Below are 12,398 nucleotides of genomic sequence, written 5' to 3'. Positions count from 1 at the left end.
TTATTAGCATAAGAAGAGAGGCATTAGCAGAATATAAATTGAACAAGTCTGTAGCTTGAACAAATCTGACATTTTTAGTTTCTTACATGCTATTTTTTTTTTAGTCTCTTTTTGTTCTTGTGAAAGTAACTATCAGGATCTGGACAAGCTTAAAATCCCCAAGCTGTGGCAGCTTTTTACTGGTAATTCTGTAATTGCTGTGACTCACTTATGGGATCTCATTTCTATTTCTAAAGGTTAGGGTGAGTGGAGAAAGGATCACCCAGGAATTCTAAACTATAACAACCTCCTTTGGTATTAGTATTAGTGGAGTTTTAAAAAATATTATTTGCATTATTTAGTTAACAAACTTGCATTTCTTCATAAGAAATTATATTTACAGATAAGCCTTGAATGCAAGAAAATATTCAAAGCTAACTTAAAAGCCTGAGATTATGATAGAAATCATGAAATCATAATGGTTCTGGTCTATGGAGTGATGAGTATAAATATACTATGAATCATGTGTATGCATTTATAATTTTGACACATATTAATGTATGGTAAAGACTTATTAAAGGATTTAATTCTCTTCACTAAGCATTAGATATTTTATATTTTCCAAAATGAAAGCCCTATAGCTCACTTAGGTTTCCCTTAAGTATTTGAGTGTGATCATATTTTTTCAGATTTCATTTTTTGAAGAGAGGGGATAAGATTCTCCTCCTCAAATAATATATTTAGCCAAAAAAGAAGAAAGCATAGAGGGCATATATCTCATTGAACAGTCTTCCTATTGTAGAAAAACATGTCTCATTCCTTTAAAAGGTCAAGATACATTTTTTTTTTGTCAGCAATGGTGAGGGAAAATGTGATGAACTCCCAGAGTGCCAAGATTAAGGAGCAGGTGTCTTCCTGGGGCCTAAGTATCTGATCAAAAGATACACTAGGGAAAGGAAAGGAAACTTATTCAGGTCAATAATTGCATTAAAGATCTAATTATAGGTTTCTGGATGTGTGGCTAACTGAATTGGGGAATCACTTCAAAAATCTTCCCTGGTTTCCCATTGCCAGATAAAAAACTCTAAACCTAGCATTATCCTGGCATTGAAGGCTATCCATCAATCCCACCTGCCTCTCAAGCATATTTCTTTTCCTTCTGTTTAGTCTGCCCCATTTGGTGCCCTCTCTTGTGACTTTCTTCCTTTGCCTTTTTGCTCATGTTATTCTTTCACTATCTCCTTCTTATTTTTCCTTGTATTTCAAGACAGTTCAAATTATAATTTGAACTCTTCCATGAAACCCTCTTTCTCACTCCACCCAGAAGCAATCCCTCCCTCCTTTGAACATCTTGTTTCCATTTTTATTTGATAACATGGTGCTTTGGTTGTATTCATACCCTTCCTCCCCTACTAGACTGCAAGCTCTGAGGAGCTTGTCTGGAGGACAGAGACCTTGTGTTCCCTGTAGTGCCTTTCCCACTGCCTTGCACAAGGTAGCTGCTCAATAAACATTTAATTAATAGATGAATGAATGCCTACATCACCAGGACATGCCCAGCTCTTTGGCTCCTTTTTTTTTTCTTTTAAAAATATTTCCAACCTGCTTATTTCCTTCTTTTCTAATACTGGCTTTTTCTCCTTTACAGTCATCAATAAACTGGGACAAAAGGATTTCATCCCTCCCAAGTGACCTCGCTAGCCCTGCAGATGAGCTACCTCCAACACGCATTAAGGAAAGCCACATTTTGGAAGGCCTGAGGAAGCTGCAGAAACGAAAAATATTGCTTGAACCACCTTCTCTAATAACGAAATGGGGCTACAAAGATTGTATGAACTCAAATGAAGGAATCTATTCCCCAGGAATTAAATGTGGCAGCCGTAAAGAGCACCCTCATTGTACTCCGGCAAAAGCAGGGAGCCCGTGCAAAGAGCTCCAGCAGGCTTTCACTTATGACTCTGATTCCCATGATGATGTTGATGATGAAACTTCCTCTTTAGCCTTGCTTCATGAGATCCCAAACAAAGACCACCGGCTGCCCTGTAACAAGTTGCCTCACAGTATTTCTGACAGTCTATTTGGTTGGGAGTCTAGTGGGAAAAACTTTTCAAAAAGTCCTCCCTCTGCTGATTTCAAGGAAAGACCTGAAAAACTGATCAATTTTGATGGCAACTGCCCATTAGAGGGAGAGCTATGCCCCAATGTGCAATTGCAGCAAGAAAAAGACCTGCTTGGTCTGGGTCATCTGGACCTGAATCTACAGCTTTCTGACACAGATGACTATGAAACCCTTGATGAATTACACATAGAAAGCAGTGATGAGAAAAGTCCTTCTGACTTGTCGGTAACTCCTAGCACACAGACCTTTGACATCCTGATAGGGCATGGAAAACGTCAATTGGCGTCTTCCAGTAAAGAGGGAAAACGAGCATCTGTTCCCTCAGACAGCAGGCCAAAGACATTTAGTTTCATTAAGCAGCAGAGGGTCATCAAGAAGACTTCCTCTGAAGAATGTATTACTGTAATATTTGATGCTGAGGATGGTGAGCCTATTGAATTCAGCTCACATCAGACTGGAGTCGTCACCGTTACTAGGAACGAAATTTCTATCAACCAAGCTTTGACTGGGTCCAATGCGGAATACACTGAACTCTTACCTCAGGGAATCACTAATTTGCAGCTAGGAATGAATGCAAGAGACTACACAATTTTAAAGGCACCTGAAGATGAAACAGAAAAAAGAACTCACAAAGATATCATTGGGCCTGGAAATACAGGTGTTCTTGTGGTGCCCCCAGAATCTTTAAGCTCTGGAAGATCAATACTAGAAAATACTCAGCGACGAAAGGAAGCCAAATCAACGCATAATATAACGTACCGGAGCAATTCTGTGTCTTCAGCATCCATGGGTATGAACCACAAACAAAACCTGACTAAAATACCTAGCAGGGGGAAATCTTTGCCTCAGAAATCAAAGGTCACAACAGATCCTGATGAAACAACTATAGTCTCACCTCCTGGCTCCATGGCCCAAGAAAAGTCACCAGCCTTACCTCCTGTGAAACTCTCCAAGTTCAAAAAACCCCAGAGCCCAATACATCATTTGCATCCACAGTCTGACCCACATATGCCCAAACAGCCAAAGCTGCTTCCTCACAGCTCAAAAAATTCTGGCAGGAATGACTGGGCCAAGGGACCTAAGAGTTCACAGTTAATGCCAAGACCCCTCATTGAACCCACTGACTATGGGGAACCTCCAACCAAGGATAAGCATTGTGACTTGGCACCAGAAGAAACGGTCAAAACACCTTCTCCTCCTCCCCCTCCAGGCAGGTCAGCCTCACTGCTCATCAGACCTAATTATGAACACTCACCACCTTTATCCATCAAACCAGGAACCAGTGTCCCCAGTGAAATAGCAAAGGCCACACTAAAGTCTTCCCCACTGAAAGGCTCTCCAAATGCTCTCATTTCTTCTAGTCAGGCTATACCCGAAGGCCAGGGGAAAAAATCGCTTATGGCACTCAAAAAACCTGACTTCTCTCAACTCTCATCTAATGAAGAAAAAATAACCCAAAGCAGATGCACAAGTCAATTGTCTTCTGGTACATTTGCTATGATTGGTCCAGGACTTCCAAAAGTTTCTCCTAAGAGAGGCTCCACAAAAGCTTCCAATCACCAAGCTTCTGGAAATAGTCAAGGCCTTTCAGACACAGGCTTAAGGACTACCAAGAATATTAACTTGGGCTGTGGACCACTAGAAACACTATCCTCCAAAAGCTCATCTCCAGGAAGGAGAGGACAGTACGGTGAATGTCTTCCCAAATCTCCGAAGTCTCACCCCATTAGCGGGAATGAACCAGTGTCATCTCAGCTTAATAATCCCTCATCATCCCCATCCTCTAAAAGTCAAGATGCCACAAACACCATCCAAGGTCCTCATGACAAAGGGCTGAAGACCCGTCTCCCTGCGGGACTCAAAGTACTTGTCAAATCCCCACAACTGCTCAGGAAGAGTTCTACTGTGCCAGGGAAACAGGAGAAGGAGAGCATAAACGCAGCTTCCAAAAGCTGTGCAGTAGCCAGCAAGTCCAAGCCGGAAGAATCTGTGGCTCTAACAAGAATTGTCACCACAAGTGGGGAACTGCTAAATGTGTCAATGGTGGATTTAGACACGAAGGGCAGTTTCCCTTCAGGACTTGCCACAGAGAGCACCCTTCCACAGTCCCCCGAGAACTGCAATGTAGAGGCTGACAGGGGAGATGTATTAGAAAACAGATTCATGAAGAGATCCACCTCTTCTAGCAAACCACACTTAAAACCAGCTCTAGGAATGAATGGGGCCAAAGCTCGTAGTCAAAGTTTCAGTGTTCATTCTGGAGAAAAGCCTTCCACTACTGCCTCTGAAGGACTTGGCAAAGTACGGACTCAAATCATTACCAACACAAGCGATAGAGGCAATTCTCTCACACGCCAGAACTCTGCTACTGATGGATTCACAAATAAGATCACTTCAGGATCAATTACAGAGAATGTTTCCATATCTGGTAAGCCAATGGAGGACTCCTTCTCTCGGCAAGGATCTCATGGAAGTACAAACAGCTCCAGCAGCCAGCATGGTAGTCCAAGCAAGTTGCCTTTCAGGGTTTTCCCTAAAACAGAAGGGATTCACAATGCATCTAAAACCCAGGAGTCACCCTCTCAGGGAGACTGCTCCACCATAGCTTTGTCTGAAGAGCAAGGCAATGGCCCTTACAGATGCCTCCCATCCCCATCATCACCCAGTCATCTGTTAGATCATACAAGTCCCCTTCAAAGTCCAAGAAGGATACAGTGCCTAGGTCATTTTGAACCAAGCAGTGCACACAAGAAAGAAATCCCTGGGAATCTATCGGACACTTCTGAGATGGGAGATGTACCCCAAGATGCCCCTGTTCCTCCTACAATAGAAGAAAAAGTCATGCTCTGCATTCAGGAAAATGTGGAAAAGGGCCAAGTGCAAATTAAGTCTCCCACTATGCAGGCCAAACAAAAGACAGGGCCCTCCATTGCCAGCTGGTTTGGTTTTCGAAGGAGTAAACTCCCAGCTCTGAGTGGCAGAAAAATGGACATCTCCAAAACCAAAGTAGACAAGAAAGACGCAAAGAGTTTGGGATTTGGAAATAAACAGCAAAAAGTAGAGAAAAAGAAAGACAAAAGGAAATCGGAATTGCAATGTGAGACAGAAAATGAAGTCAACATAAAAACGGAGATGGGAAATATGCCAGACAGTGTCTTAAAGAACAAAAGAAATATGAAAACACCACAAGACGTTCATGTCCAAATGAAGTTTGAACCGAGGAATAGACTCAATCCTGCCACATGTTTGACAAAAGACACCTTTATGAAAGAACTTTTAAACAGGTAACTCATTGGTCTTCACCATGTTTATTTTATTTTATTTTTCTTGAAAGGAGACTTATGTTTTATCAACAGAAATCCATAGTAACATTCTTTTATACATTAGCAAGAATTTAGACTTAAAAAAATGTTAGCAATAAAATGATAATTTGGTCCATGTTACTTTGTTAACCAAACCAATGGTCTTTGAAATTAAAGAATGGTAAGTTTTATCAAAGTTGATAGAAATTCAACCTACCCCAGGAACCATGAATGTACCCATATGGCGTGAAATGGAAGACAATTATGTATACATTTTTTATGTATGCCTATCTCATTGATTGTAAAACCAGAAAACATATACTTAGTAACTTTCCAAAGGTAATTACATTTTCCCACTAACCTTAGGCCAGGGAGGCATTTAACAATAACCATATATTGTTTTCAGTTTTCTCCCCTTAGCAATTTCAAACAAAAAACAAAGTATCCAATGGGCAAAACTAAATTAATCCACTACCTGCAACTATAAGCAATTGATGTTGTGAGTCCAGGATAGAAGCATTTATCATGCAAAGATATGGAAACAAAAAGATACAGGAAGGTCGTTTTAAACACTAAAGGAATGGGTAAAGTATTGTGATTGAAGAAAGGCAATGTGATTTATCAGAGGAAATCACTTTCTACCTGCAGAGTTGATAAGAAAGCAGCCCAACAGACAGAAAGTGGATCAAATAATGTTTCCTACAGGAGTGTGTCTAAAGACAACTCCCAGGGCTCCACTCTTCCCAGCAACTCTATCAGCACTCAAGAAAACCACAAGAAAAATAGCAAAACCAAAGCTGATATGGAAACACCGAATGAAACTCTGGTAAGTTCTCTCACATGCTCCTGATTGTGTTTCTGTGTTCTGAGCTAAGATAGAGCCTTTCCATCCAAATAGACAAACACCACTGTGGACTATTTGATAACATAAATATAGAGTTAAAAGATTGGGGGTGGGGGAAGGAGGAAAGGAGGGACGAGAATTACTATAAGAAGCTGGCAGTTTGATTATGGACTGGGCAATGCTGCCACTTGGAATGATCTTCCAGTTTCTGCTAGTGAGAACTTTCTCCAAGTACATATGCAAGATGATGGCATAATCACAGTGTGCTCCCATCAAAAGATACCAATGTACTTTCCTAAAATTATACCCCTGTGCTGGAAATTCTTATGTTGATCATCTCTACCATCAAAGAAAATGCAAAAAGGAGAAAATGTGACTAGAGGAGTGGAAATGATGAGTATTAGCTGTGGTTGGTGTCCTGGGGGTGCATGTTGTCTCTTTTTTTTTTTTCAGGGGACTCACATATGCCAATTCAAGCCACGCCAAGCTGGAAGTGCTATAAAATTTGAGAGACTATTTGGAACTCAATTGTACTCATGATTTTTCTCTCTTACTATTGGGATGAAAATGTCAGTAAATTGTTTCCCTCTAAAAGGAAGCCATGTATATCTTCCTAGGGTGTGTTAACTTTAACCAATATTTATATTTCAAACTGCATATGTATCTACATCTTATGCTATGCCCATAGTCTTTTTTTTTACTTAAATAATTGATTTTGTTCTATTCGTTTGCTCTTCATGAAAGATTTGCAACATTTCTACAAAAATTCTGCTTTTTATTGAAGGACTATATCCATAACTTTTTTTTATTCTTATGAAAGAAGGCTATAAAAATATGGCACTTGCTACCATTTTCTGAGAGAAAATTTGAAATATGAAGCAATTATGCATTTCTTTGGAAGATATTTCAAGGGAGGAGAAATTTTCAGGCATAATCATAATGGGAAGTGGAAAACCTATTAGCTTCATTATTGATGTTTAGAGTTCTTAAGGTTAAAGTACTATAGCCATACTTTAAGTTTAGGCAAATGCACATTTTTATTTTTCATTCAAATAACTATCTTGACTCAAGGCAGATACAAGGTCATTTTTCAAGCTCTCAGAAATAGTATGCAGACTGTGTGTGTACTTTGCAAAACTTTTTTTCCTTGCTCCTGGCTTCCATGGTATCATCTCTTCTTTGAAAATGTAGATGTCCCTTGCATTATAAAACCACAAATTATAAGCATATCTAAGGCTGCCCTTGTAGTGTCACTGAAAGGAAAAAAGAGAGAATGAAAGTCTGGAAATGTGCAATATGCCAGAAATTCAATCCAACTGATCTAAAACTTTGATAGCACAGTGGAGCCCTTATCAGAGCCACTCAATTTAACTATGCCCCATTTAATATGGTTCTGACAGCTTAGGGTATATCTTCACTGTACAGAAGTACAAGAAAGAAAAAAAAAACCCACACAAAAAAATCCCTGTACTTTGCTTCTACAATTTCATCTTTACTCTCTTATTATTTCCTAATGCTGAAGTAATTTGCAATGCTTTTTGTCTCTCCCCCATATAGTCTTTCTCCGGTAACAATGAGAGTCATTTAGACCTCTTAGAATATCTTTAAGAAGCACACTTATTTTTCCTGTGAAGTATCTAGATTGCCCAAAGTATACATAAATGATAGAGATATGTTAATTTTTTTCTAGTTAGCTATTAGGGGAAAATTAATCACTTAGGGAAGCTTTTCCGCACCCTGTAGATGCAATATTTTGTTAAATGAATATCTATCTAGCTTCTTTCTGAAGGTAAATTACATTTTTTAAAAATTTCATCTCTGTAATCCTTAGTATGATAATCCACTGACATTGTTCAGTGCCACAAAAGTAATGATTGTTTCCACCTGAAGTAGTGGCAGAACAGTACTGAGAACTTCTGGTACCTTTTGAGGCTATCTACAAATAAATTGTGAATTAAGACTTTGTAGCCAAGCTAAGGTGCAAAACACTGAAAGGAGAGCCAGGAAGCCTGCTTTCTGACTCTTAATTTAGCCAATGATTTGCTGTGTGACCTGAAGGGAATTGGTCATTTAATCTTCTTGGGAATCCATTTCATCATCCATACAATGAGGAAGTTAAACTAATGGTCAAAGTCCCTTCTACATCTATTACTCTCAGTGAAAGTGTTCTCTATAGTGGGATCTGGACATAGTGGATAGGAAGACCTGAATTCAAGTCTGGCCTCAAAAACTCACTGGAAGTGTGACCCTGGGCAAATCACTTAACCCTGCTTGCTTCAGTTTCCTCATCTATAAAATATGCTGGAGAAGGAAGTGGCAAACTACTCCAGTATCTCCACCCAGAAAACCCTAAATGGGGTCAAAGAGTCAGATAGGACTGAAACAACTGAAAAGCAATGATGTCCTGTAGTGAAGGGAGATAAAAGTAGAGGGAAGATCACTGGTATTAACAAGAGGAAATCTGAGTTTGTATAGTTACTTAAGCTTGCTGTGCCCACTTTTCCTCATTTCTAAAATGGAGACAATTATACTAGTACCACTTGCTTCACAAGGCCACCAAGGAAGCACTTAATACATTTTGGAAGTGTTTTGTAAATATGAGTGATGCTCAATCAAGCAAAAAACATATATTAAGGGGACTATGTTAAATCCCAAGAGTACAAAGACAAAAATAAGATTCCCTGCCCTCAAGGAGTTTACATTATATTTATTATATATATATATACATATATATATATAACATTTATTTTATTTATTTATTTTAATTTAATAATTTAATTTATGTAATATAATTATATTTCAATACTAGTTACAGTGAATAATTAAAATTATAATATCCAACAATTATATAATACCTTAAAGTTTGCAAAGCACTTTATAAATATTTATCTAATTTTATTCTCATAATAACTCTGGGAAATAGGTACTGTTAGATGACAAAGAGAGGTTAAATGACTTGTCTGGGGTCACATAGCTATTATTCCAGAGGCCTCGTTTTGATTCTAATCTTCCTGACTCTAGATTTAGCACTCTGTCCATGGATCCACTGAGTTGCCTTAGTTTGGAGATATACATTTGATAATCCTTTAAAAAAATTTTAAGGAGATGTTGATATCTGCTTGTTTTAAATTTTAAAGCCTGATGCAGAGAATTTGTAATAATGCTTTGGGCTTGAAAGTTTCAATTCACACTATACTTATTTTGGTTTAAAAATCCAATGGCTCCTCTTTAATTAAGACTGGGAAAAGCAATATAGTGTAATACAAAGAAGACTGAATTTGAAGTCCTGAGGGTCTGTATTTGAATATTCCAGCTCTGCTACTTCCAGCCTATGTGACCTTGGGCAAACCTTTTAAACTCTCCAAACCTCAGTTTTCCCTTTTGAATAGTGAAGGAGTTAGTCTAAAGTGATCTATGATTAAAAACCATAAACCAAGATGCCTTAAACCCTTTCCTAAAAAAAAAGCTTTAATTGTTTCACTCCATCTTTTTCTCCATGTTGTTACTACTGGAAGATTGTTTCCTTGCATATTTGCAGATAGATAGTAATAATAGGTCCATTTTAAATAGTAATGTATATGCATTAAAGAAGGTGCAAAAGTTTCTCTTAATACTTTTTAGAACTGAATCCTTTTTTTCTTTCAAAGTGGTAATCAAAGGATTAAGTCTTCATGCTATCACTTACACTCCACTTACCTCTCATTTTTATATAATTTATACAAAGGTTATGTTGCTTTGTGCTTTTATATAAGTACTTTTCAATTAGAAGTATTTTTAAGAGGAAAAGAATCACATTCCCTGAATGAGTTATATTAGAATCATGTATTTCAAGTCGGGATGGACCAGAGGCCACCGAATCTAGCCTCTTCTTTTTAAAAATGAGGAAACTGAGGCTGAGAATTTAAATGGCTTACCAAAAGTCAAATACTCATGAGCATTAAGTAAATAAGTCAGATATTGCTGTACTCTGTTTTGAAGCCAGATATGTCATGTCTTCTTATAAATGTCTAAAATTTCCACAAACATTTATTCTCCAAGCTCCTATCAGAAATACTAAATTGACAAAGAAAAGTTAGCAGAATTAATAAGATAATAGATAGATAGATAGATAGATAGATAGATAGATACATAGATAGATACATAGATAGATGGATAGATATAGATATAAATATACACATAAACTTATATGCATTTTAATATACTCAAATATACACACATGTATTATGTATACATGCCTTTCAACAGAAGAATCATTTGATTATCTCTATTTTGATTCAAATATATGTTTGAATTGTATAATTGTATCATTTCCTTTGTTCACTAATGGTCTTTACTCTTAAAAGACACAAGTGCTAATAAAAAGGCAAGAAAGGGTCATCCCCAAAGGAGAGTGCCATGGGGATAAAAGAGCACAAAACCAGGATAATAATTACACATCAATCTCTTCTTATTAAGTTCTGCAAAACATTGTCACTCCAACATTCTTGCAAGTGAAAGACACAGCTTTTAATGCTATTTTGATGCTAATAATAATCATGCATATTTTACCTTTCATAATGCAAAAGAAATAGATTTCTAAATAAATTAAAAGGCAATGACTCCCAAGTTTGTGTTCTTCTTTTTCAAGGATACCTCACAATCTAAAACATTTTTTTCCTCTTCTTTCTAAATGAACCTTATAAATATAATGTGACTTTGGGAAAATCTCTTAAATTTATATGGATTCAAGGAGGAGATATATAAAGAATCCAGCATAATATTTATAGATAGAGATCATCCAAAGAACCATCAATTCATTCATTCATCAAGCATTTATTAAGCTTCTATTATGTAAAAGGCATGATGCTAGGTCTAAGTCATTCAAAGATAAAAGTGCCTTGGTCACTGCTTTCATGGATGGGGGGGATTTTCCCACTTCACACTGGGGGAGAGCCAATAACAGAGATACACAGGTAAATATAAAACAATAAAGAGTATAAAGGCATTAGAAGATTACAAAGTGCTATTCTATAGAGCAGAATACTCTGTAATTGGAGTCAAAAGGCATGTCTGGTCTACTGTTTGACTATCACTTTGACTATGGGAAAGTAAGTCACTTAATCTCTCTCAACTTTAAATTCTGCATCTAGGAAATTGAGACAATAATATTTGATATTTGTAGTATATACCTTATGACCCTCTAAGAATTGAATGGGATTATGGATGGATATGAACTCTTTTATAAAATTATGTGATAAGGGATAAAGACTAGTACTACCCAATTCAAATAAATGGCACTTTTCTAGTGTTTTATACTTTAAAAAAAAGGGCTAATGAAATTTTTTTTAAAAAGAACCATCCCATGATCATAGATAGTATCTCTTGGTTAAAATAGCATAAAACCCTGGCAATAATTGCACATTCTCTTATGACGTACTGCAAAGTTATCATTCCAATTTTGTTTGTAAAAGATAGACCTGTTAATGCTATTTTGACACTAATAATAATCATGCACCCTGAATGTCAATAGTATAAACTAGTGCTTCTCTAAAGAAGATCTCCAAATATCCTGGAATCTTCCTTAGAAAAGTAGTAGTTTTTAACACTGATAGTCAAAAGGACTACTGGCAAATTCTATTCCTAATTATCTGAGTGCTACTTCTACCCCTTGCCATACATGTAGTGATGTTACTGATAGTATTTTCTGTCTGTGCATTAAGAGTAGGGGCCAGAAAAATGTTATTTTGAAAACCACAGTTCTTTTTGAGCTGTCTTTGGATTTGTGGGCTAGTCAGTATTTTCCATGCTTGCCTATACTCCTATTGGCCTCATTATATGCAATTAGGTCCATCCAGACTGTCCCTCACACTCACCCACTGAAAATTGTATTTCACTCCTCTGTTCCTTGTCTTCTACTCATATAATCATCTCACTAATCCAGATTCTTTATATCTCTTACTAAATACAAATGCACTATTTCTTTGTTGGTATCCCTTCCAGACTCTCTTTTGTCTATTCTATCCTCTATACAACTACCAAAATAATCTCTGCAAGAAACAGGTCTGGCCATGTCACTACTTACTCAAAACTTTTCAGGCTTCTTATCCCATTGCCAATAGGAAGAATGCAACTTTCTTATTTGAGCATTTAAGGACCACCACTAGTTAACACCTAT

General features: G+C 37.3%; 1 protein-coding gene across 9 annotated transcripts in view; it reads left to right on the top strand.

Moving 5' to 3' along the window:
• NCKAP5 (NCK associated protein 5) overlaps positions 1-12,398 on the top strand; it is a 1,174,517-nt gene that overhangs the window by 1,034,353 nt on the left and 127,766 nt on the right. For all 9 annotated transcript variants that reach the window (XM_007494075.3, XM_007494074.3, XM_056797182.1 and 6 more), the window contains 2 exons: positions 1,628-5,382; positions 6,049-6,226. In XM_007494075.3, the coding sequence (XP_007494137.2) occupies positions 1,628-5,382; positions 6,049-6,226 (3,933 nt within the window). The remainder of the gene's footprint in view (positions 1-1,627; positions 5,383-6,048; positions 6,227-12,398) is intronic.

This window comes from Monodelphis domestica, chromosome 4 (genome assembly GCF_027887165.1).
Source record: "Monodelphis domestica isolate mMonDom1 chromosome 4, mMonDom1.pri, whole genome shotgun sequence".
NCBI classification, from domain to species: domain Eukaryota; kingdom Metazoa; phylum Chordata; class Mammalia; order Didelphimorphia; family Didelphidae; genus Monodelphis; species Monodelphis domestica.
The sequence above is the reverse complement of the archived record's forward strand: the minus strand, read 5'-3'. Positions and strand labels throughout refer to the sequence as shown.